Below are 27654 nucleotides of genomic sequence, written 5' to 3'. Positions count from 1 at the left end.
ATGATTTAACAAAAGTATTAATTCTAAGAACAATCAACCCTCTATATTGGAGGCTGGTTGAATATGTGGTTGGTTGAACCCACGGATACAGAACCCATGGATCTCGAGGGCCCACTGAGGGACTTAAAAATCCTCAGATTTGGGTAATAACAGGGCTGCTGCAACAATCCCTCACTCATACTGAGGGATGACTATATTATAACATATTTAATATGAACATCTATTTTAATAACCACATCATATGCAATTCAGTAGATATGCCATAGTTTACTGTTTCCTTCTTATTGGCATTTGAATATTTTCCAGAATTCTAAATACCATGATGAACCTCTCCTTGCTTTATATTTTTTCTTATTTTTTCCTTTGCTCCTGTATTTCCAAGAGCAAAATAATCATGATGAAGTATAAAGACACTCTAGTAATATTTCTAAATCATAAATTATTCTCTAAAATTTATATTCTCACCAAGAATTGACAGAATTGTCTCCTTCCTTCAATACCTTTAGCTAAATAATAATTATTTTTTAAATAGTTGCTCATCTGCTGAAAGAAAAGCATATATTTACATGATCTGATTACTACAACACTTGAATGACAAGGCTGAACCAAAACTGAATATAAATAAAGTGTTAATTCTTTTGGCCTCATTACTTCCCAGATGGTATCAATAAAAAAATCTTAAAATGTAAAGTAACCATACATGTAGATTCCAATTATTTTACAGTACATATGCTCCTTTTCTTTGACAAGTTTAAATTTAGATTGATAAAATTTCCCAGTGTTGTCTAATCATAAATGTGATAAGCACAGTTATAAAAGGAATTGGTAAAAAGTAATAGCTGTACTTTCAAAATTTAAGTTAAAATCACTCTGAAGCTTTATGAAATTTTAAGATGGCAAACAAGAAGCTACTATTTTTAAACATAGAAGACTTAAAATTCAAGTGGAAAGGTCAAGTGAAATGGTCCACTTTTTGTTGTTGTTGCACTGTGGATTTGCTCTTTGACTGAGCTTACTTTACCAGGTCTCATTGGGGCAAAACATTGTAGAGTAAATTGTTCATGTTCTGGAATTTCTCATTCTAGTCAAGCTAGAATTTTTTCTTCCATTTTACATACCTTGGGAGTTAACATGCATTCATAGCTGAACAATTATACCATGACAGGTATGTGATATCTGCATAAACTCAAATTAAGCTCTTATTAAAAATATAATCTGCATGAAGTATGAACACATATGCTTTCTCTTTTCCTTCGTTTATACTATTAATTTTAATGATGACAAAAAGCAGATGAATTATGTCACTGTTTGTTTGGGGAACCCAGATAAATTCATGTCCCTTAAAGTTAGAGGGCAAATCCAATTTAATTCAGCTGTAACGACTGTATGTATGTACATATTGTTACTAGAAGGACAATGAATAAAGTGATACTAACTTTTCACACACTTGAAAACAAAGTGGCTTCATCTATTTTTCTGCAAATAAAGTTAGAAATTGGGTAATTCCTATACTTGTCTTTACTGACAGTATAACATGAGGACTGTATTAAATACAGTGTTATCTGCCATGGTCAGTTCAAATGCAAAGTTGAGTCAAGAGATATTATGTATAACAACACTTTATGCCTGATGTGAGTTTATAAAGTAATATGGTTATGTAAATCAAACACACAAAAAATTAGATTTTTATAATTCCTCCATTTTTATAATTCCTGGAAATAGGTTACCTGCCCTGCTATATACTAGCTGTGAGATCTAAGACAAGACCTTTTTTCTCTCTCCTTGTTAATTCATTCTTCAAAATTAGGATAATTACCCTATTTTCAAGAAGTAGTGTAAGGATAAAAAAGGTAAGTACCACTGATAGTGTATTTATAATTAAAATGATAATGAACTAAATTTCTATATGGCAAAAGTATGTTTCCCTGTTATTATACATTATGTCATTTAATCCTTGAGGCAATTCTATGAAGTGTTTCCATTTCATAGATAAAAATATTACATTTCAGTGATTTTAAAAACCTGTTTTAAAGCATACAATCAATAATTGTCACACTAGGTCATAGAATCTATATTTCATAATTCATAAACAATAATATTTTTACCACATCTACCTTAAAGGTCAAATAACAGGAAAATTCTGGGTCTCAGAAAAGCCATACAATCTCTGGAGACCAATTTTAGAGGTAAAACTTCCACTATACTAAAGCAATGCTTGAACAGACACAATAGAAATTGAAATCAATGAAGCCAGGGGCCAACCATCTCTACTTAAGTTCAAACTGTAGATGAACTTTTTGGGAATGTTGTCTACCCTGATGATATTATTCTTATTTCCATTTTGGGTCCTAATAATTCCTCAGAAACAGAAACTGTTCAATTTTAAAAGTCTGCATAGATGTAACTAGAGATTGATCATATGTATCATGAACACTAAACTGGACTAAATTTTATATAACTGGAGTATTTTTATTATTTAATTTAATAGATAAAATACATTTTTGTCACAACAGTTATGATATAGTCAGCTTTGTAGCTATACTTGTTAAGGAAAATTTCCTTTCCAAAGTATATATTTAAAAATAAAACAGTGGCAATTATTAATTATAATAATTATAATTATTGCTTCTAAATATTTTAGCTTCAAACAACTATATTCTGGACTTGAAACCAAATATAATTATTGTACATCTAAAAATACTCAAAACTATTAGTTAATATGAAAGGAAGTTATTGTTAATATACTGAGGCCTAACATCCCTTACAGGTATAGATTTCCTTGAACTTACTTTTTACTAAGTTTCTTTTTTCAGTCAGCAACCATTTACTTGGAGAATTCTTTGTTTGTGTTATTGTAGGAAAATATAAAATTGTAGTATGACATGGCTGAAACCCTAGTTAGATCTAAGGCAGAGCTGATACATTATAATCAGGGCAGAAATTATACTTGTTTTACTCACAAAGCATTACTTTTTAAATTTCTCGCACTCACTGACAAAGACCAGGTTACATTTCCTTTGTATCTCCCCACAATGTATATTGTTAAATAACTATTTCTGACAGAGGAATTTTTGGAAGTTTATTATTCATAATTGCTCCTATATTCTTTTGAAGAGCCAAGGACTCTTAATAGCTCTCAATTTTGAAACAACTGTGGAAAATAAGCAGATTCCATCCAGGCCAGGAAACCCAACTTTGAATGATTAGAATAGCAGAGGGATTGGGACTGAAGTTTAATAGCTGAATTTATAAAAATAAATGGATTCCAAACATGAGTATGTAGAGAATGAAAATGAAAATGCTTTTTAAAAATCTGGATAATCTCTATATTTATGTTCAAGGAGGGAGACAAGGAACAGCAGAAGCAAATGTCCAAGGTCAGAGTGAAAGGGAGATAGAATCACATCATGTTAGAAACTAAAAGGCCTCTGGAGGATAACTAATTGGGAACCTCTTACCATGGCTACATAAAGCCAGTAAACCCTAATGATTGCTTATATACTGTATGTATGCTTAGCTTTAATTTTCATGAGGAAAAAATTAATAGACTTGCTGGAATATCAATAGAGATTCTGATACAACGGAAGTTAAGAAACGTGAGCTACAAAGAAGCTAAATGATTTGACCAAGTCACAACACACAAAATTCCTTTAAACTGTGTAGTAGGACCAAATTCTCTCCCTTTCCAGGTTATGGCAATAGTTCTTTTCCTGCCACCAAGCTTGTGTGTCTCTGAACCTTCCTACACATCACTGTCAGAGTCATCATAACATTGAACCTCTTTGATGCTGTTGCTCTCCAGCTAAAATCATCACCCTAGGGGGCTCTGGCGCCTTCTGAATACGGACCACATTGCTTATTCTGGCACAGAAAACGTTCCACACTTTGCTTCCAAATTTACATTCAGCCTTATCTCTTAATACATGTACGTATTTTTCATTGTCTAAGCTTGATTTCATGTTGTATCTTAAATATGAATTATATTTATTTTTTAAGAGCTTTTGTTCATGCTGTTTCCTCTAGATAGAATAATCTGCCTCCCTGCTTTTCTCTGTCTTCTCTCTCTGAGCTCCTCTGACTACACCCCCACCGATGCGCGCACACACACACACACACACACACACACACTTGCATGCATGTGCGTACTCACAGATATACTCATCCCCCACCAAAATACATCTTTCAAGAACTAAATCATATAAAACATTTTTCATATACTGCAATATAAAACTATATCTCCCCATTTTTTAACTCTTGTAGTTTCCAATTTCTACTGTTGTAGAGTACATCTCACATGACATTTATGGTAAACTATGTTCCTTATATGGTTAAAAACATGGATTTAAGAAGAGACAGTGCTGTTATTAAATTCTTACTCCATCACTTAGCTAACGTGACAACTTTAAGTATTATACTTAAAATGTCTGTTTCTCATCTATAAAAACTGGTATAATAATAATAGAGATGTTTGAATATTGAAATGATATGCATGAAGTCTTAGGATGACATTAGCACTTTGTGTGGGTTCAATGTTAAGTGTTATAGCTACCAAAGACTATAAAAATTGTAATATTATATGTATTATCATTATATAACTTTGTTGTGAGTTCTTGTATGCTCCTTGAGTTAAACAATTACACATTTCACATTCATATTCCAAACATAATTCTTATGTAGTAACAGCTCAATATGTACTTACTGCATCAATTAACTTATCTCAGTGTTTCAAAAATCATATAAATTAAAAAGTTCTAAAATAAGTATAAAGATGAAAATATCAATAAGTAATTATGTATTTTGATAAGTAGAAAATTACATTTGGCGAGTCCAAACAGCATCTCCTGTCTGCTGTTACACTTGCTTACATCCCAGAGATGTTAGAAGTAAAAAATGATCAGGTTACCGAGTTACAATGGAATGAAAGGAAACAGGAGAGATATTGCACTGATCAGAAAGATTTTTGAAGTTCTACGAAGGAATATTGTGACAACTTTACCTTTCATTGAAGATTGCTCCATTGAGAGGGGTAATTTATTAATAAGCTTAATATTAATAATAAGTGGAGAATTACAAAGCCCAGTGAAAATTAAAGAGGAATAAGAATCTAAAAACAAAGTGACTGTAAGGCTATACCCTTTGTCGTTAGGTTTTATTTTTTACCTTTTATAGTAAAAGTAAACTCATCTTGACGTGTGTACCAGGAATCAATAGTATCTCAGTAGTAACATACATAACACGAAAAAGTTAGAGTATTATAATTCCTAAAACTCACTTTAAAACATGGTTTAATATTTGAATTTTGTAGAATGACATCTACTACACAATCATGTTTGTATCCTTAAATTATTAGTAGCTCCTAGAAGCCAGGGCTATGTCCTTGTTACTCCTTGGATACAGTTTTTGTGTCAAGCCTCTCACACTTGGTCACACAGTCTCTCATTTATCTACTCATTTTTTTCATTGATTCTTTCATTGAGATTTATCTATGCAAAGGTATACCTTAATATTGATAGAAATGTATTAAATAAGATTTGTCCCTGACCTCGAAATAATTTAATAGGAAAAACAGAACACCTGCCATATTGAATATCAAGGTTGAAGGCAACAAATGACAGAAAGAGAGTCTGAACAGGCTGCTATGCAAGCTCTAGGGACATTTTTCTGCTGGGGAATACCTGGTGGATTGGGTATCATGACCTAAACTTTAAAGTACAGACAAGATTTGCTTGGGTAAAGATTAGGGAAAGGTGATTCAAATTGCAAAAGAATGATTTGCAAGAAAACACAGAACCTTTATGTGTTCGCCTGCACTGCCACTAAATGTTACTTAGTGTAAACCCTCGTTAATAAGAACCAAAAACTATACAGTGTTTTGAGTATCATTTTTAGTATAATTCACGGGCTTTTTCTACTATGATTGTGGTCTGATGATGTTTTCTCTCCCTGGAGGGCCTTTGATTTCTGATCCTGTTTCTCCTGCTATGGTAATAAGATTCAGGATTGAGAGCTATGCTGTCCAACAGAAGCTCTGTGACAGCGGAAATGTTCGAATATCTGCAGCCCTGTATTCACAAGCTCCTGTGACCACTGAGCACTGGAAATGTAGCTAACATAACAGAGGCATGGAAATTTTGATTTTAACTAAGTAAATTAAATAGCCACATGTGGCTCCTGACTATAGTATTGCATAGCATAGGTCATAGGGTCACCTTTCAAGGAAATATACATTTCAGATGAATTAGATCCTCAAAAGGATCTCCTTTGGGCAAAGTACAGTATGTCACAATATTTCCTATGAGATCCTATTACATCCCTTCTTTGCTGAAGGCAATAGTTTTACCCAGTATAGTCATTGCCCAGTGTAGTCATTGCCTACTATTGTTAATGAGGGTATGCACAAAGGAAACTAATAAATTATATCTACAGGAATCTCTGAAGACTTCTCCCAGGAAGTGACTTTTGAGCTTACCCTTAAAGGAAAGGAAGTTCACCCTGGGACTGAGAACTGAGAGTGGATGGGAGGGGAAGAAGAGGCTTCTGGCAAAGATAAAATGCATGCCATGAGCAGGGAATACTAGATAATTCAGTATAACTGGCAAGCAAAGTGTCTTTTGTGAAGAGCATGATGAGAGAAAACATTTTAAAAAATAAAATAGTATAAACTTTAAATACTAAATATTGATAGTGACATAATTTTATATAGTTTCACACCCAAAATGGTCATTCTATCACATAGATGTAGGATTTTTCTACTCTTTTCTTTTTTACAAGTATCGGTTATGTTTTAATCATTTATGTTTTAATCATTGCATAAAACAACTAAAATTGCAGCTTTGTCACCTAAATTTATTACTTGGGCAAGATTGAGATTTAAGAAATATATTGCCATGATGTCACCCATGGTTTATAATTTATAAAACTTTGGATTAGACATTAGCACAGTTATTTCCTTTAATGCCTTACCTCACCACAGTCTAATAACATTCAGGAAATCCAAAAGACAAAAAGGAAAGAGTGGTCTTGAAAGCTAAAAATAGTTGCTGAAAACTGATGCAATCATGTAATAAAATATGGCGCAATAACTTATGTGATATGCTCATAGTATCTGCTAAAGCAATTAGAATCTATGCAGCTAGATTTTGTTCATGTATCACTAAAAATGAAAACTGCATCAGCCCAAGTAAGACATAAAATATACAGTTTAATCATGCACGTTGTTCTTAGGATTTTTTGGTCTTATTATTTGCATATGTAATCTATTTAATACTCTTTAAAACAGAAAATCATTGAGTAGCAATAATATTTCAAAAAGCCTAACAAGTACAGCTGGACAGTTTTCTATGTGACCTGTTACATATGACAACATAGGATGCAAATAATTATATTAAAGCAGAGTTCTTTTGCAGTAGGTTAATATCTTCACATGTCTAATAGGTCTCACTCACAAGATAACAGGAAAGCAATATTTGTGTCTCTTCATATCAATCACATTGACTATATAAGGTATATTAAAAAGGTAGCCCTATTGAGAATTTTTATACATATTGTATTTATAATGTTTTTAGGAAAGCTTTTGAACTAGACTCCTATCTATATATAGGAAAGAACAATTTCAATGTATTTTCAGTGTTCAAAGCATTTATATATATTTGAAACATATGTCCTAATTTCCACTGCTGAAAATATAGGCAGGTATTTTCACTGTGGCACAAGATACATCGATCAGTACAGGAAAAATGATTTTATTGTGCCAACTATAAAGAGTAGAAAAAGCAAATTAATATTTTTCAAGTACCTAAGTATTACTTTAGGTACTTTATTACAGTAAATCTTCACATAAACCCTATGAGATTTTCTTATATTCTGTTTATAGATGAGAAATCTGAGTTCAGAAAGGTGTAGGGATTGCCTGAGGCCCAGAGCTAATGAAAGACAGGGCTAGAAGTAACACCCAGCTCTGTCTGATTTAACACCCTTGAACCCCATTACTATGTGCAGTGGGTATGAATTTGACATTACAAACGTATATGTAAGAAATGTTCTTTACTTCTCTATTTAGAAACCACATTTATTTATTGCAGGCCCCCAACTCACTAGGCTGGAAAGAAAATTCAATTATTTACCCTTCAACAGAACCATATAAAAATATGGGAAAATTACATGGTAGATACCCAGAAATTTGGATAAGAATTACATTTAAAGGTGATGGGAAACAAAGGAAAGGAAAGGAGGCCAGCTTTGAACATATTGCATGACACCATGACTAAGGATAGATTTTCATCTTCTCTTGAACCATAACTGACATGCTTAACCTCTCTTCCTATGAAGTCTAATCCTTTACTTTGTAAATCAAATACTAAACATGAGGTTGCAAGTACTTTTCATCAACTTTTGGCATTGTCTTATTAACTTGGACACAAGATCCCAGATATCAAGTGTCTCATACTTTGAGGGATAGCTCCTACATCTTTGTCAGTATTGGAAAGTGTCTTATGAGGACAATAAATTTTTAATAATATTTATAACAACGTTTTCAACCACTCCACCAATTCTCCCTGCTGCTACCTCTAAATTGTGATAAATAATCATATATACAAACTTTAATAATATTTTTATGATTCATGACAGTAGAGTATATATCTTTTACTAAGCATATTTCTTTTGGCTTAGTTCTTACTTTTTATCAAAATACATCTAAATATTTCTTAAGAGATTTGTCTATGCTTTTTCTTAGCATATGCCAATAAGTTTCATATCATAATCTTAATATTCAAGTGTCTGTGATAAATTTGTAGTACAAGTTTGTAATTTTGCTGCTTACATGACTGTTTTTAAATAAGAGTCTTTTCAAATTATACTAGGAAAATTTACAACAATGGTAACGTGTTTAAATTTCATTTTCTTTTTTTATAGTGGTGATATGAGCAGTATTAATAGAATTAAAATGTTTTTAATTTTTATTTTGCTGCTTTAAAAAGGTTTTTATTTCATTTTTTAAAATTTTCACAATAAACAAGTCAGTCATCAGCGCTGACTTTTTGGAACCTGAGGCTCAAAGATATTAAGTGGTGACCAAGGAACCAGAGCTAATCATTGGCCTAGCTGGACCTGGCTCCTGAATCACTGTCCTTTCCACTACAACTTAGCACAATTCTGAGAAAGCCCATAAATTACCACACAGTGTAAATTTTAGAATCCAGCTAAAGCACCATCATTGCTAGGGGATAACTAATTACCAAGTGTGTGGAACCGGTAATTCCCACTCACAGTAATAAAAATGGAGAATGCTTTTGCTTTTAATTTCACTCCTCCTTCCTAAACAATGAATTTTAAGAGTCATGATTTGAAACTCTGCCATTAGCTCCATCAGAAATATTAAATTTTAAAAAGTGTTCCATTGGCCATAAATGAACACCATTTAGTATTCTAAGAAGATAGAAAATACTTTTATGTGAATAGTAGAGAAATTGCCAAAGAAGCTATTTTATTTCAGCCTGTGGACAAGTTAATGTGCTCCTGGAAAAAGTGTACATATTCTGACCTAATTTATTCCTTAGTGCACTTGGTTCTGAAAAGAGTGCTCAGAAATATACACCCACACACACATTTTACTTTACTGTCACTTAGAAGTTGCAGTAACTAGACACGTTCTGAGGGCAGGGTCTCAGGCATGAGTTAGTTGCCTTCTTATTAAGGATTTTGTGGCAGTGCCTGCTGGCACACTTTCTACCTGGAAACTTGTGCATATTTCTGTACTAGTCAAATGTTCACTCCAGTTTCTGGGTGGTTGAGTCAACTGAGCAGACTTCCCAGTGATAAAAATGTGTCACCTGTGTGTTTGTCTTTCTAATAATACTACCTCCAGGTACACCTCCCCTACCACACAGTTTTAGATTTCTCACTTAGAGAAATTGATAAGGATAGTTTCAGGTACCTCCCACCTTCCAATGGAATTTAAACATGCTTGAGAAAAACGTAAGCAGCAAAGTTGTAGGAATGACCAGAGTGGGGGAAGTGATTGCTATGGCTATTTAGCATTTCCTTCTGGAACATAAAGAAAAGTAAGACTGTATTTTAGCCTAGAAATCTAATATAATGGATTGGTAATTTTTCTCTTTGTGAAGGAATGAAAAGAGTCATTTAAATTAAATTTTTTTCTCTTCAAGAGCCATTAGGATAGCTCTTGGCATACCTGTGTGATAAAACGATCCCTCTACTCTTACCATGATGTGTCTTGTCTTTAGATTTCATTTATACATTACTACTTGCAACATGCTAAATGCTACTAAAACTCACTGAACTAAGTAGATTTGGGGCTAGTATAGCTAGATTTTAATTAATTCAAGTTATTTTGCCATCTCTAAAGTTTACGCAAATAATAATACCCCTTGATAATTAATATGAGTACTCAGTCTCTCTCTGATTAGCTGGCATGGTGAAACACTTCTTGTCACAAATAAATTCAATCTTTTTTCTTATTTACAGGACAACATTTTTAAGCTGGAAGATTCACACTTTGAAAATGGCCGTGGGAAGAGTCCATATGACCCTAAACTGCTGACAGCATCTCTTTTAATAGGTGCGTAGTCAACAATCAATCAAACAGTGAATTTTCTATAGATAATAACTATGTTGCATGTTATTTATTATATGCCAACATTTTCCATTATTGATTATAAACTATTTTAGGAGGATATGAGTTGAAATATTTTCAAATATTTTGAAAATGAAGAAACACTGAAGTGCTGCTTTGATGATTGCACTATCTAGACTATGATCCTTTTTACCCAGAGTGGTTTAATAGTATCTTTGAAGTTGCCAGCTCAATCACTATACGTCCCTTCTAGAACTTTAAAATTTTTATTTTGAAAGGAATGGTTTGGGTTTTCATTTCATGAAAGAGTCATTTATATGGAGAATTTTGACAAATCAAAAGGAAAGAATGAGATTGTCTCGTTAACTGTAGTTCCAAAATTTGTCACACTCCCAACATTTGGAGACTTAAGTGGAGGTAAAATTGGCAGAGACCCCATTGTGTTACCTTGAGTTGATATCAGGAAGCCTTCTACAGTCATCTTTTTTGCCTTTACATCGTCTACTCTTTTTTAAATACGAAACATTTTACATGTTCCTTCTACGCTTTGCTCTAAGCTGTCTCCCTTTCTAGTTTTTTTTGTGTTTTTTTTTTCACTTTCCTTTTTTTCTTCAACATTGAAGGTGGGTAGTAAATGCTTAGTCAGGTTTCAAGAGGACAGAAGTAGGAAGATAGAAATAAGCAGATGAAGGAGGAAACTTTAGTTCATATTGAAAGATAATTGTTCCTTTTTTTTTTTTTTTTTTACCACTTGTGGACTGGGGTTAAATAAAACACAAACAAAAAGTTAACATCATTAAACATTTTTTCTTCTTAACTCTTGAGTATACCAAAACCTAAAATACGAAAGACACTTGGTCATCACCCTACTCCTGGATGCATTTCCTGTATAATTATGTAGAAATTATGTAAAAAGGATCATAATAAAATATAGAAAGTAACTATTTGATAACACAACAAAAATAATAGTGATACTTTCCAAGTATAAAATTTCTAGTTGAAATTTGAATAATAAATCTTAATTTTTTAAAAAAGTAAAATTGGATTATTATTTGATGTGTCAAAAGTTCATAAAGTTTTGCCAGTGTCTTCCTTTTTAAAAAATTTTTTTCTACTCAACAAAATAAAACTAATCATATTGACTACTGCATTAGCTAGGAAGGTATATTTTTTCCAGTATTCTCTAGTGTATACTTCATCACATTTCACTGAGTCCTTTCCTCTGAAGAACAAAACCACTAGAGCAGGAATTATCTCCTCTATTGCTTTTCAAATGTAGACAATTTCAGTCCATTTGATCCATTTATGGAGCATTTTAACAAAAGTTTAAGACCTGAAGAAATGCAGAAAATTTAACACACTTGTAATTTTCCTGTTCACAGATGGCATAGTGATTACATGTGGATAACTTCCTTAAGTGCACACACAGAAATTTGAAAGTTGTCTTAAACAAAGGGGAAGAATCCAACCTTGTTCAAACTTGCAGCCTATACTTATTTAAATTGCATACTGAAGAAGGGATAGATTTTCCTCAAAAAGCAGTATGTAAAATTATGCCTAAAGCAGCTTTAATTTGTGGTATGTTTCTCAGTAGGGATTTGCTTGATTATTTATTTAAATGTTCCATTGAGAAAGGATCATGACAAATAAGTATTACATAGTTCATTTGGTATGCAACCACACACCATCCACAAAAAGTATTAACCCCACAGTTTGGGTTAGAAATTCTTAGGGAAAAAGCTCTATAGGTTTGTGGCAAGGAAAAGAGATTGAAGGAAGCATTGTGAGTCAAGGAAAGGATGCATGACTAAAAATTACAGTAAGCATTTCAGAAAAGCAGCTTTAAAACGGAAGTCCGGGCCTCACTTATCTAATATGGTAAAATAATTGAGTAACTTTCTGAGATATTTAGTGCTTAGTGACAAGGAAGATTATTCAAGCCAGCATAAATGAAGTTCTGAATCAACTGAATAGAAAGATGCAGAAAAATGCAGGCCATGTTTGACCTGGTAAAGTCTCTCAAAATATCTGCAACACCACTTTAATTCAAGAGCTGTGACTTCCTTTATTGAGGTTATTTGCTTCTTTTATAACTATGCTATAAATTCTTCTTGCAGCACATTTAATTCCCCTTGTTGGATTTTTTTGGCATTTTCCATTACGCTGCTTTAAAAAGTATGCTTACTAATGTCATGGAGTTTTATTACACATAAATATTTTCTACCATACTTCTCAGACTTTTACATACAAGGGTAACTACTGCCTCTGAAATATAAAGTTTGTACAATATATATTAGAGAGTGGCTGTTGGGAAAACCTATCTACACAAAAGATTTTGAATATATTCTCATTTCAGCACAAAAGAGACATTTTCGAGGTGGTTCTGGGCTGCTACCTTTCCCAATACTGGGAAATAAAATGTCATGTTTGACACAAACCACCTATAAAATGGCTAGATGGAGCTTGACAGCAGATTCTTTTTATACCCTCTATTAAGGAGTTTCAACTAGTAGTAAACTTTAAAACCAGATGACAGCTTAAAAAAATTTAGTTTATGAAATCTATCAAGGTTTAATATAACCTCATTCCAAAATGCCATGGGCTCTTAAGGTGATGACCATAGAAAATACAGATTATCTCCTGAGCAATGCATAGCTACTGAATTAAGTCCCCAAATCCCACAATGTGTCTAAATTTTAAAAATTATGTTAGTAAAGTTAATTTTTCAAATCTCCTATAATAAAAACCATTGCCAGTATGAAATTTCTCCAGTATTTATTTTTTTAAATATTAATTTCACCCACCTGTAAATATTTTTATGACATTTTTACAGAGTTCTTTACTAAAAATAGTAGTTTCTGCCCTGGCCAGTGTTTCCCAGGAGTGGTTGGAGTATCAGCCCAGAGACCAAAGGGTCAGGTGTTCGATACCCAGTCAAGAGCAGGTACCTGGGTTACAGGTTCCATCACTGGCCCCAGTCAGGAGGCAACCAATCGATGTGTATCTCTCACATCAATGTTTCTCTCTCTCTCTCTCCCCTTCCCTCCCTCCTTTCCACTCTCTCTAAAAGTCAATGGAAAAAATATCCTCCAGTCTGGATTAACGACAAAAAAGTTTGTTTTTAAAGTAGTTGCTGTCCCACTCAGAATAAATACCAGGTGTGAACACAACAAAAAAATAAAACTTAGTATTTTCCTCACTAAGTATCAATTCACATTTTCATGACATGAGAGGAATAGTCAACTTGAAAGCAGTTTATTTCCTCATTGAAATCTTCTGCAGGCATTGCAGAGCTAATAATTTAAAATATTCCATCACTAAGAGCTTTACTGAGATCTAGTTCAAGGGTCTGGTCTGTTAGCTAAGGTTTATTTTCCCAAGCTAGAATTTTATCTTGTTCAAGCAAGATCATAATTTGACATTAAGTTATACTCTCACTTTGTATTAGAGCAAACAAGGTACTCCTTAAATTAATTCACTATAATTGAGAAAATTATTTGAACCTCTCTGAACATCAGTTTCTTTGTATATAAAATGGCTTAGCCATGCTAATTCCACTGGTTTGTTGTGAGGCTTAAATAAGACCATGTAATAGCATTCTACATTTGAATGCCTACGTGTTTTAAAATATATGTGAAAACAGAAACAAGCAAACAAACACAAAACAACTGGTAGCAGTGCTTGCCTGTAGGAAGCCTGGGAGACAGATTTGGCACCTTATAAATTTTATATTTTTAATAATTTGGTACTATGTGCACATGTTAACTATTCAAAAATGTTAGTTTGAAAGGACCACGAGTAACAAAGCCAACAAATCATACAGGTGGGGCAAAAGTAGGTTGACAGTTGTGAATACGTGAAAGTTTATTCTTGATTATTATTGATTAATAATGGTATTATTATTATTGATTAATTATGGTATTATTTTTCATCCAAGCAAACTATAGACCTACTTTTGCCCCACCCTGTGTTTATTTGTATAGAAAAAGGTGCTCAATAAATGTAAAAATGTAAAATTATTCCCCATATTCTTCCATTCTCAGGAAATAGATTTCATTCTTGGGGGGGGGGGATTTCTCTTTTGCTCTGTTTCTAATTACTCTGCTACTCTGTGAGTGGAATTTACTTAAGGTGTTAACAACATGATGGCCTGGTCTTGAGGTTTGTTTGCTTTTGCTCACATCCATGTCACACTTTACACCTGTGTTAGTAATGCTTCGATTTCATAGGGAAATGTTTTTTCACCTTCTGTTTCTTCTCACCACACCCTTCTTAGGAACTGTCATCTAATCCATCGAGTGATCTAAGCCACATTTTTACTTCAGTTTGAGTTGTGAATAGAAAGTCCAGAGTACAGATGAGCTTTTGTTTTTAACACATGTTTTTCAGATAGCTCTGCAGTGGTGGAAATGCAGTTCACCAAACTTTTTGTTCATCTCGGTCAAAAATGCTTTCCTTAGAGACACTTTAAAAGGCTGACAGCTAAAAAAGAATGGCAGTGTACTCAAATAGCAACTTTTATACTTGACAATTTCTGAATGGTTAGTTACATCTGTCAGCACTAAAGCATCTTACTCCAATGAATTGTTTTTGAGATATCAACTGTCTGTGTTTTCTTTTGTAGAGAGATTTAAAAGCTTTCTTGGGCAGAGTATTCACAACCATTTTTAAATATATATAACAATTCCTTGAGTACATTATTCTATCATAAATTTAATAAAATTGAACAAATATATTTTCTTTTACTAGTAGCTTGGTATATGTGGAAAACCCCAAAATATCTATCTTAACCATAACATTATTTCAAACATAAGATAACATTTACCTAATTAATACACTACTTCAGATTCTCAAGAAGACATATTTATGGTCAGAAAACTGGCAAGTTATCATTACGCTAAAAAATCAATGTATAATTTGATAACTTCATAATTGACCTAGAAACTACAAAAGAAGTTTGGCAAGTAGGCATTTTTGTTAAACATAGTTGTAAATATGCCAACTGAAGTATATAGTAAATTTCTTTTACTCAGATATCTTTAGATCATTTCAAATAGCCACAGAATATACCAAGTCTTTAATCCATAGTAAAAATGCACAAGTATATTAAATGAAATATATTCTGAGTTGATATTATATTTCTGCTTAATGAGAATGCAAGAGAAGGTGATTCCACCACCTATAATTTTATGTGAAAATAACAAATATGTCATACATTTTCTGGAGCAATTATCCATGATAAGAATCCTATAGAAACCTCAGCAGAAAATGTGATCTAAGACTGGTTGTAAAGGAGTAGTTACTGATATTGAGCCCTGACAGTATCAGAATGTGCCCTTCATGGCCACCTCGTTATCTGGTGCCCTCCAGCTCACAGGAATCGCTCTGACTCTTGCCAAAAATAATATTCAGGTGGGAGGCAATTTCCTATAACTGGAAGCAGCTGGTATCCAAACTGCAAACTTCCTCTGGTTTATAAGTCAGCTGTTTGATTAAATTCTGTCTTTAGTAAAAAATTGAGTTAATAGCCCTTCTACTGAACAGCTCTTCTATTTTCATTGAATGACCAACCTATTGTTATTAAAAGAGAAACAAATCAGTCATGCTTCCTTTGCCTTTATTTGTATTGATTTTTGCCCTCCTCATGTGGGAGTGGATAACAAAAAATAACTAAGTTTTGAAATCATTAACCAAATGAATGAGAGCAACAAATATCTATATATATCCAAATAACAGTTTCTTATGTTGATGTTTTTGTATTTCAACTCTATCCTAAATAAAGTTTACATGTAATCACAACCATAATTATAGATTTTACTCACATTAAAGCAAGGTAAATGAAAAAAAAAGTGATTAATTAATGACATTCTTTACATTTCTGATTATACCTCCTCCTATTGGGCATGATATGTCTGACTACATTCTGATATGATATTGTTCAGTGTTCACCTTTCAGCAGTCCTGTCTTCACCTTTCCTGATTTTCATCACCTAACATGTGGTTGAGAGGGCAACTAATAATTTAATATTTTTTTATTTTTTAAGGTAAAGAGGATACAAGGCATCCTGTGATAGGTGTTACAACATGAAAATATTTGAAATTGACATCTGAACATTTTTTAGGCTGCTTTTACAACACATTTTAAACTAACACTCTGTTATTTACAAAGAGCAAGAAAAATAATTCACCTGAGGTTGAAAAATATATCATATCTACATATTAATATGTGTTTATTGATTTTTTTTTTAGAGAGAGGAAGGGAGAAGAATCGAGAGATAGAAACATCGATGAGAGAGAAACACCAATCTGCTGTAAAACAAAAAAATATCGACCTTAATAAAAACAGTACATCAGCCTGGCCGCTGTGGGTCAGTGGTTGAGCTTCAACCCAGGAAGCAAGAGGCTGCTGGTTCGATTCCCGGCCGGGAACATGCCCTGGTTTTGGGCTGGATCCCCAGTGGGGGGCGTGCAGGAGGCAGCCGATTGATGTTTCTATCTCTCAATTCTTCTCCCTTTCTCTCTCTCTCTCTAAAAAAAAAAAAAAATAGTCAATAAAAACATATTTTTTAAAAAACACAGTACATCAGGGAAGACACAAACGTCCCATGGTCCCGTGGAGAAAAAAGTTAAATTACAGTGATTGAATATAGGTTAAACTCAAGGCAAGAATGGGCATTTAAACATTTCAAAGTACCTTTGAAACATATAGTTAGCTTATTCACAGTTTTTTGTGCTTTTAGAAAAGGGTTATTTCTATTTTTTTTAATTACACTTATTGTGGTGACGTTGGTTAAAAGGGTTATTTCTTTACCTTGTAAGATAAAATATTATTGCAGCATGTTATGGTGAGAACAAGTCAGATTTGAACTTGATATTTAATTGAGTGAAGAGAACATAAGATGCTTTGAATCCCAAAGGTACTGTACTATGACAATGTGAGATGTCATATGAATTCTGTTTACTTAACTGATCACTTGTACTTAATATATTTTCTAACCATCATTTTTTTAAACTCATTTTCCAAGATAAAGTGTCTTTCTATTCATATTTAAAGTCGGGAGTTGAAGCTGTTCAGTGGTTCTCTCAGTGTCACTAGTTTTCATTGCTTTGGGGTTTCTCAAAGCCTGGTTGGTGAAAACACATCAAAGAACCACAGGTTTTACCAAAGAAATTGACTTGGGTTGGACCACTGAGAATGTCTATTTTACATTGCAAAGCCCTTATTTGAAAGTGAAAATTGAGGGTGTGAATAAAGAATATTATTTAAGCAATCAGATTAATAACACTTTCTCAAAGGCATTAATAATTGAAGATTCAGAGAAAGTTTTCCATTTATCTAATAAATATGAAACTCCTTTGAAAATGGAATAAATAGTATTATTTAAATGTTTAGGTTCTAATTTATCTATGCCCATTTTATTTTCTGAATATTTTTCAAATCAATGAATTAAAAAACATAAAAACATCCACATGATCAACAAGATAATATATTTTTACAGTCATTGTGATAGGTTATTTTGAGAAAATTTTATAATTTTTTGTTATTTTGTTTTGCTGACAATTCACTGTAAATAAGCAGCAGTGTGTTTTCTGGATGAAATAATATGAGACACTTTCTGTTTCAAGGAAAGAAACCATAATATTTACCAACTTCAGTTTATTGAAAGGTCGTGTGTTTTAATGTAGGAGGTTTGGGATTAAACAGGCCTGTATTTGAACTTTCACCTGACTCGCCTAGTCATTAGCTGAGCAACCTTGGGTTTCTTGAACTGTAAAATAGGGATACATTTACGTCATGGGGTTGTTGACAGAACTAAATGAGATAATTTGGAAGTGTCAAGCCAGGGCCAGACTGCCTAGCAAGCACAGAGCAGTATTCAGTAAATATTAACTTCTCTTTCTCCAACCCGTTTCCCTTTTCCCTTCTAGTCTTTACCTTCTGATTAGGGAGTCTTCCATTAAACTCTGACCTAGAGTAAACTTAGTTTAGGTTGGAATGAGTCAAAGCACAACAGAATTTGAACTGTGGTGATTATGAGCTGTGTTTGTCAAAATTCCCTCCTCTCCAAACGCATCTCTGTTATATCTGAGGTTATGTGGTGTATACTTTTTTATTTTACTGTAATAGCTTCTGCTAAGTTAAAACACTTCTCCAAGTTGATATATTAAAATATATAAAGCAAGAAAAAAGTGGCAAAGAAAATATTAGGACTTTCTGAATTATAATAAAATATAAGAATTCATTAAAAAGAATGTATTAGAAATTTCATTTTCATAACATAAGAATTATAAGCAAGATTTTACAATGACTCCTTATCCTAATAAACAAGATTATTAGAATCATAGTATCTTTACACATATAAAAGCAGAGTTCGTGCACTTTCTAAGTTTTTGTTTGGTTATGGTGGAAAGAATAAAACTTCATGTTTTAGTAATATGCACTGAATCATATTTTACTCAGCTTTTCAAAGGTAGTACTAAATGAGTTGTCAGGTTCTTAATCAGCGGATGATCATTTAATAAAATACTTTAATAAAGACATAAGATTAAAAAACAAGGAGCTTTGCAAAATGGTGCAGAGTGTAGTTTTGTTTTCTTTTTAGCATGGTCTTAACACCAAGCTTGCATTTTGCGTTTCTTGCCTTAACTGAATTAAAGGGTGTGTGGTTTTACTTTGTCACAACACAGATGGAGAGCTGTACTCTGGAACCGCAGCTGATTTCATGGGCCGAGACTTTGCTATCTTCCGAACCCTTGGGCACCACCACCCCATCAGGACAGAGCAGCACGACTCCAGGTGGCTCAATGGTAGGTGTGACTCCAGGTGGCTCAATGGTAGATGTGACTCCAGGTGGCTCAATGGTAGGTGGTGCTTGTAAGAACATAGACACGTAGCCGGTGTAACTGCTGCGAGTGACTGGGGAACTTTCTCTGCATAGTACAAACACTATGACTTGAGAGTTAGTATGGTGACTTCATGGCTGTGGGTGTGAGAAAGTTGGGCAAAAGAGAAAAGAGAGATTAAGGATTCAGGAAAATATTTACTTTGTGCCCAAAGTGAACTTTCTCAGTAGTTAACTATGGAAAGAAATAGATCTGAGCTGGAGCTACGGAAGGGAGGCTACGGAAAATGATAAGATGACTTACAATCCTGTCTTACAGCACCACCACAACAAAGCTCATGATGTAGTGTGTTTTTTCCCTCCACGCCTCTATATTGCCTTGAGAACATCATTTAAGTTATTTAACATTGTTTTTAAATTGTGCTAACGACAGCATCCCATTGAAAGTATTTTCAAAATGTCAAAGGATTTTATAGCATTTAACCTGACTCTCCTTTAATCTTTCTAAAATCCTGTCTCCCATTTTATAAGTGAGGAAGTTGAGCATAATATCTTATCTTAGATTACATATAACCAAGTCACAGAAGATTTGGAAAAAGAACCCAGTTTCTCTAACTTCAGGCACTCGCTTCACTACTTGACCAGGAGATGCTTTTTTCTCTCTCTTTCTCTCTTTAGTAAATAAATAATTTTAGCATAGGAGAAAATGTACAAAATGTATGTGCCTAAAATGAATAAATACTATTTTCATTCAGGTTTGGAAATAAATAAACCTCATATGTTCTTATATCTAGAGTTTGATTTCATTTTGGTGATTCATTATCCATTCATCAAAAGTTTTTATAGTGGTCCCCACAGCATTAACATGGTTATTTTTTTTTTATTATTAAAGAATTATCTCCACTTACATCTGCCATTAGTCTTATAAAATATAGCTGCCCGGTCCCTAATCTTGCATCCATGAGCTTTTGCCTGGTTTCACATGCCTCACTGATAAGGAGGGAACTCATGGCTTATAGTCCATCTATGTTTTCAGTAAGATGCTGGATTATCTCATTCTTTGAAATTCTGCCACACTTGCTTTTCCTGCTGTTTCTTCTGGGGAACCCCCAAATTCATTTCATCACTGACCTTCATTGATTTGTTAGAGCCAAAAATTACAGTATGGCCTCTGAACAACACTGAAATGTCAGGGGACCGTGAGTTGTCTGTTACAATCTTTGTTCTGATCTATCTCATATTTTAAAGTGACTGTTCAAAACATAAAACAAGCCACAAATAAGCTCAATCAGTATTTCTTCCCTCCTGCAACAGCACGTCTGACCATCCTATTATGTTTTCTATATTAGTGTGAACGGTGAGCCTCTTACCTTCCACATTTCACCTTTCTGCCTTTTCGCCTAATTGCATTGATGACCTTTCATAAATTTACCCAATTCACATTTCTTTTGCTGTCTTTATCTCTTCTTCAGCGCTGACTTCTCCCTCTGGCCTGAAAACTTGCTCATCTATCCTATTCAAGCACTTCCTTTAATCATCGCATGCCGTGAAATTTCGGTGTATCTGAGTTCATAGCCTTGTTACAAACTTGTTTTCTCAACTTTTTCACCCCTTTATCCACTTTCAACCTGACTTTGATCCCATGAAACTGCTCCTCCAAAGGTCACTGATGACTTTCCAAAGCTTTCTATCAATCTCCATTTAGAAAAACCTCTCCTGCAGTAATTGTCACTGTTAACTAGCCTTTTCTCTTTAAAAGTCACTTATCTTGGCTTAGCTTTCTGCCTACTCTCCCAAGTTTCAAATAAGTTTGATATCCCTTCCCCATTGTTTTTCCCTTTACTGTAGATGATGCCTAAGATCATTTAATTAAGTTAAAACACTGTGGTAATCAAAGGAGGTTGGATACATAATCAAATACCTGCTCCTGGGGGTAGAGAAAAGTACAGTGGTAGCTGGGTGACCATCTGAGGAATTATGTGTCTCACCAAGAAAGAGAAAAGATATTGAAATGATAAGGCTGCCTGAGTAAAACTATCCAAAAGCCTAACTCCAACATCCCAGAGGACAATTTTGGAATATCCACTGTGGCTATCTGGTCTATTCTCACACTGAAATATTTATTTAGGAAGAAAAATGTTTGTTTTGATTCTGCAAGGAGACTTTGATCTCCTAAGAACCCTAAAAGGCATACAGGCTTTCACTGTCCATGAGAGAGGAAATCTCTTTATAAAATAGAATAACATGGAGGAGAGTTCAGTATCCATTTCATTTTTATGGCCTTGGAGAAAATACGTCACCAAGTTAAAGTCGCGTTTGTGCTGCACACACTCACATGTTGACAGCCGAGTCTGAAGAATTTACACTGTGGGAAAACGGTCATTGTCCACAGCTCTGTACTTCATCTCTGCAAATGTGTAGTTCATTTGAGAATTCAGTTATCAGTCTCTCAGCACTAAACGTGAGAACTGATTTTACCAAATTAGCACAAAGGTTACATTTGACAGGGTGCAGAAACCAGAACCGCTGCGGGAGGGAGGGTGCAGACACGCTTGAGACAGAACCGAGGAACTGTGTGCATCTCAAGCCTCCCGAAATCAAGTGCCATTTCAGAATAAAACTAGAAACATCATGTTTACACATTCGTGCATAAAATAAATGAATTTTGAGGCACGAGTGCAGACTACATAATCATTTGTGCTGCCAGGAGTAATAAGTTACCTTGCAAGGTACTTTATGTAAGGTCTATAAAAATTAATTTTGGCACAGAACTTACTTTACTTTTCTCAAATTAATTCAAACCATTTGTTTTTTGAAAAATCAGTTGTCCTATTTTCATGACTTTTAATATCCTTCTCAATAGAAATAAGAAACAAAACAGTTGCCTAGAATGGGGTCTTGAAATACCTTGATTTTTAATGGAATTTCACTATTTTCATAATTACTTGGTAAAATTATATTTTTATAATAGTATCAATAATAGTTTAAATTCAGTTTAATTTTAACAGGAAATATTAGAAATAACTAATACATTTAGGTGAAGAAACAAAAACTGCTTTTTAAAAAAAATTTATCATTGACACTAGCTCCTAGTTTAAGGCTGATAGATGTTAGAACAACTTTGGATTTCAGGAAATGTACTGGTGTTTGCCATGACATGCTCAATTTCAGAATGTTTTTTCTTGTGTTTTATAAATTTTCTCAATATCGTATTGTTTTTTAAACTTCAGCTCTAGTTTTCACTTACTAACAATGTGAGAATTAGGTAAATATGTTCTTTATATATTCATAGTAAGGATACAAACAAGTTTCTGCTATTGTTACAGTAATGATTTCTTAACATTTAGTATTTAAATACCACTACCTAGTTCTTATACACATTAGCCATCCATTAGAGCAGAAAAAATAGCAATTATTTTCCTATTTGATGGATACAATTTTCTGTATTGTTTATGTCTTGGACTAATATTGGGATGTTATATGTTATGGAAGAAAGACTATAGTCTTTAGAACAAGACAAAGTTTCACCTTTGTCTACTACTATAGACCTCTTATAGTTGTGAAAAAAATGACCACGATATTCTATAGGGTGTCCCCAAAAAAATGTATTCACACACTTTGAATAATTATAAAGGCAATGTTTATCAAGATACCTTTCATTTTCAAAATTGAGCTATCAACTGTTAAAGTGTGTATGCATTTGGTGGGGGGGACGCCCTGTATAAAATATACTAAACCAGTATTGGCATGTGGTAAGCACTTACTAAATGTGAATTTTCTCTGTACCCTTTATTCCACTTCCATTGGGTGGAGCACACTCAGAAAGCTTTGTCAGATTCATTCTGTGAGTGATTATATTTGAGCCAGGGTGAAAGGGTAGTCACAGTAGGGTTTAATATATGAAACTCCATGGATCCTTGAGAGAGTCAAGGCCCAGTGATCACAAACAGACCTAATTACAGTGCCCAGGGTGTGAGGCCTTCCCACTCATTTCAGGAAGACCTGTTTTCTTTTAGTGGGTTTCCTAAAAGTACCATGCCTGTGGATAGACCAACCCACTTGCTTTTTTCTGTAATTGAAATAGTATGCTAGTCATCATTTTACTTCCTCTCACTTATAACACTCATACCAGCCTGGCCTGCCCTTATTGGAATGAGCGTATAGCTTCCTCTGTGGTCATGCACCAGGATATTTCATGTTCTCTAAAGATTCAAATTTCTCCACAAGATATATCTTTATGTAAATAGAACCAAGAAATGTGATTGCAAATAAATTATGAGAGTATAAATTAATGTTCTGTGGTACCAGATACCTAATCTCAAATCATTTGTACAACTCTTTTGATGTACTATTTTAATTCTATTATCTTTAAGGCATAAACTATGTCAGAGAATCCAATTAGATTTTTTTATAAGTAAAACGAATTATCTAGTTTTGGGTAATGTCAGACTTCTCAATGATGCCATTTTAAATTATTTCTCTGACTTAAGTAAGTTAGTAATATATTTCGCTGACCTTAGAGAAAAAAGCCCTCTGGAAGCCTTGTTTTATAGTTATATGAGTAGTGGAGTATTACAGAAGTAGAGTGACCATTTAGTTAAAACAGTAACAACAACCACAAATGTCATCTTGGTTTTCACAGCCTGTGAAAGACGAAACAAGGATTCAGTCTTTTTAACTTTTGAATTACATCTATGAGTTACGCTCTGTTAGTTGACAATTATGAAGTGTGACTGTATAGAGTCACAAGTAAAAATGATCATATTTTTGGTTATTTTTGTTGAAATTAGGCGAAACATGGATATGCAATAATTTAAAAGTGTTCATACCTACCAGTCACTATGCTGTACTTGGGAAACCAATATAGAAAGTAATATAGAAGGTAAATAATATAGAAAGTAAACTGTAATTGAAAAATAAATAATATAGAAAGTAAACTGTAATTGAAAAATAAAATAAAAACAGATCCCAACAACAAAGCAGTGTTCATATCTATATCTATATAAAACTTCATAGTTTTCTGTTTCTTTTATGAATCTATTACCCAGGGAAATTTTATCCCAATAAAGAATGCATGCCCCAAGTATAATCTTTTCAAAAATATACACCATGAAATTATTCTACTCTCTAAATGATAATACATTCAATAAGTTCACTAAATATGCCTTTTTTATTTCAAAATGATCAAAACATTAACAATATGTACCTTTACTTGATTTCCTTTTCAGAGGACCTACTTTCTATGTCACATTTTGTCTAAGGCACATAATCACTTTCAACTGGTTTTGTTTGAAATTACATGGCACTAATGAGGAAAAATGAATAAAATTTTGGAATAACAGTTTACTCAGTGGCAATGTTTGGAAGGTGATTTTATGTTTTTCAGGGCTCTGAGAAAATGTACCTAAATAAAATAGTAAGGATATGTTATTTAAAATTTTTTTTAATGATGGGCTAAAAAAAATCAACTGTCAAGTATGGCCCATTAATTACAAATTTTGAACCACTTATTTCCAAATTTATATCTGAATGGTGAGAGTAGAAAAATAATATTTAAGTATATCATTACACTCACTTATAGGAATCCCATTTATAAATTAAAATCAATGAAAATGTATAGAAATGAGACAGTATCTTGGATAATTCTTTAAATTAAAGCCAGCTCTCTTTTTCCTCTTAGTCCTGAAAATTTTTCTCTCTGGTCTCACCATCAGCTTAATGAATTCAGAGCCTGTCCATACCAATTTCCTCTTCTAGAGTCACTACATTCAGAGCTCTGTGGACCTCAATAGGGATTTACTGCTGACTGGGTAATCTGGGTTCATGTGTGCAGTGACATCAAGCAAGAGATTTACCCAGAGAAGTGGATGCCATGACAATGCGTGTAACCATGGTGTGACTGGCCTTTCTGACACGGCTCTCAAAAGATTTCCCTCTGTGAAAACAGGGGCCTGTTTGCAAATTAATTAGTTTCTGGCGGCAGCTTGATTGTTGACCCAGAGTTTGTAGAGTGGAAAAACAATCAGATTAGTATGCTCAGGGTAAAAGACCAGTGTGGAGTTGCGTGTGGCTTGCTCAACTATTGAAACTATGAATGGACTGAAACAAATTCTTTTCAGAGAATCCTAGGCAGAGGTTAAGTGTGATGAGCCTAGAGCTCCCCAACAGCAGGAGCTGGGGAATTAAAGGATTTTAGCCAGATAAAGCTGAATGGCGGTAAGCAGTTCCACTGAACTTTAATAGAATGGATAATTTTGGCTAACATTCCCTCCCCCCAAAAAACAACACTTACTATGTTCTAATCACTTCAGTGGAAGGAATAAGTTTAAGTTTACAGTATTATTAAATTTCGGCTTGACAAAAATGCTTTCATAGAGGTGGGTTTCAGAAGCTTTCAGACTGGAAAGTTTTAGTTACAATGTCTCAAAAATTAATATATGTAAATGAAAAAAAATTCTAAAATAATGCCTTTTCATGTTGATAAAATGTTCATATGTTTACCTTAACTTTTTTGGAACTATAGTCTTCAAATGACCAATAAAATTAATCCTGAGTCAGGAATGTTGACTCATGATAATTTGTTTTAGTCAATAAATTATTGTTTATACTCAATTTTGTAAGGCTACCCAACACAATAAGCTGTACATACTTTTCTTTTGTAGATACCACTGGCAGAGACTCCCTAAATATGGCTCTGATGGCTATCACAATACTTTTCCATTCAAAAATCATTTATGTCTCTCAGTTTTCAAGTGAATTGAATCCAGATTTCACTCCCTGTCAAGTTCTTTGACATTTAATCCTAAGTGACCTCTCTAATATCTGACTTTAACATACTCAAATAAGAGAGTTGGTTGTCCTCAAATTTACTCTCTTTTTTATTTAATCATTCTGTTCTCCCAGTGGATTTTAATCTTTCCTACCTTTGAATCCCAAGAGCACATAGATGCATGTTTGTGTTTATCACAGTGCCTTCCTTATGCTCTAAATATATTAAATAAGAAACAATTAATTGAATCTAACTCCTAGGCTCCCAGGTCAGTTTACCTGAGTTTGTATTCCAGGCCCTACACTTACTACTTATGTGACTTTTACTTTATTTTCTCCACCCATTTATGATTTGTAAAATGGAGTTAATTCTAATATCTTATACTGGTTTTCTAAAGATGCGTGAGATAGTTTATTTAGGGTTGTAAGAGCAGTGTCTGATAATATGATAAATGCTCATGATTACTGTGGTTGCTGCCGATATCATTTTCATATCAGCTTTATACATAGTACATAATGCATGTATGTATTATGTGAACAATATAAATTAATACATTAATAGTATATAATGCACGTTTGGCAGATTTATACAGTGAACAGTTATGTTTGCTTTCTCAATCTGCTCCCTGGTTATTTTGTTTTGTTTTATTTAATTGATTATTGTCATAAGCACCTATCACACCAAGAATATATAAAATATTTAGCTTTAGTAGTAAAATAATAATAAAATTTTTAATGAAATTGAGCTTAACAAAATTAGCATGTGAAAAAAATGAAATGATAAGCCAAGGCTAAATTCCAATGAATGCATTTTTCTAAGCATTAACTTAATTCTAGTAAGTGCAGTAATCAGCACTCAAATAAAGAAACAATGAGGTTAATTTTATTAAATTTTTTCCAGAACAGTTTTTTTAAAATGCATCTTTATTGATTTCAGAGAGAGGAAAAGAGGAGAGAGAGAGAAGCATCAGTGATGAGAGAGTCATTGATCAGCTGCCTCCTGCACGCCCCCAACTGGGGATCGAGCCCTCAACCTGGGCATGTGCCCTGACCGGGAATCGAACACCTATCGCCTGGGTCCTAGGTCGATGCTCAACCGCTGAGCCACACCCAGCTGGGCTCTGGAACACTTTTTAAAGAGACATTGACTACATTGATGACTCTAGGAAAATCATTTACCCTGCCGTATCACAACTTAGCTTTTAAATGTTTTCACTTGAGTACATTGTATGTAAATTTGGGGATAGTTGTTAAGAGCATGGAATCCATGGAGCTGGGCTGCTGGAATTGGACAGTAGCTGATCGACTACAGACAGCTAATATAAGCTCTCTGTGCTCAATGTTTCCTTTTTTAAAATGCAATAATAATAATTATTCCTTGTTCAATTGTTTTGAGGATTATGTATGACTAAACTCATATAAAGTATTTCAAATAGTAATTACTATTAC

The 27654-nt window shown here is 33.5% G+C and overlaps 1 protein-coding gene across 7 annotated transcripts in view; it reads left to right on the top strand.

Annotated features, from left to right (window-relative positions):
• The window catches only part of SEMA3A (semaphorin 3A), a 441509-nt gene that overhangs the window by 337346 nt on the left and 76509 nt on the right, over positions 1-27654 (top strand). For all 7 annotated transcript variants that reach the window (XM_081148088.1, XM_081148091.1, XM_081148089.1 and 4 more), the window contains 2 exons: positions 10486-10579; positions 19283-19402. In XM_081148088.1, the coding sequence (XP_081004214.1) occupies positions 10486-10579; positions 19283-19402 (214 nt within the window). The remainder of the gene's footprint in view (positions 1-10485; positions 10580-19282; positions 19403-27654) is intronic.

The sequence above is a fragment of the Miniopterus schreibersii genome, assembly GCF_964146895.1.
Source record: "Miniopterus schreibersii genome assembly, chromosome: 9".
In the NCBI taxonomy this organism is placed as follows: domain Eukaryota; kingdom Metazoa; phylum Chordata; class Mammalia; order Chiroptera; family Miniopteridae; genus Miniopterus; species Miniopterus schreibersii.
The sequence above is the reverse complement of the archived record's forward strand: the minus strand, read 5'-3'. Positions and strand labels throughout refer to the sequence as shown.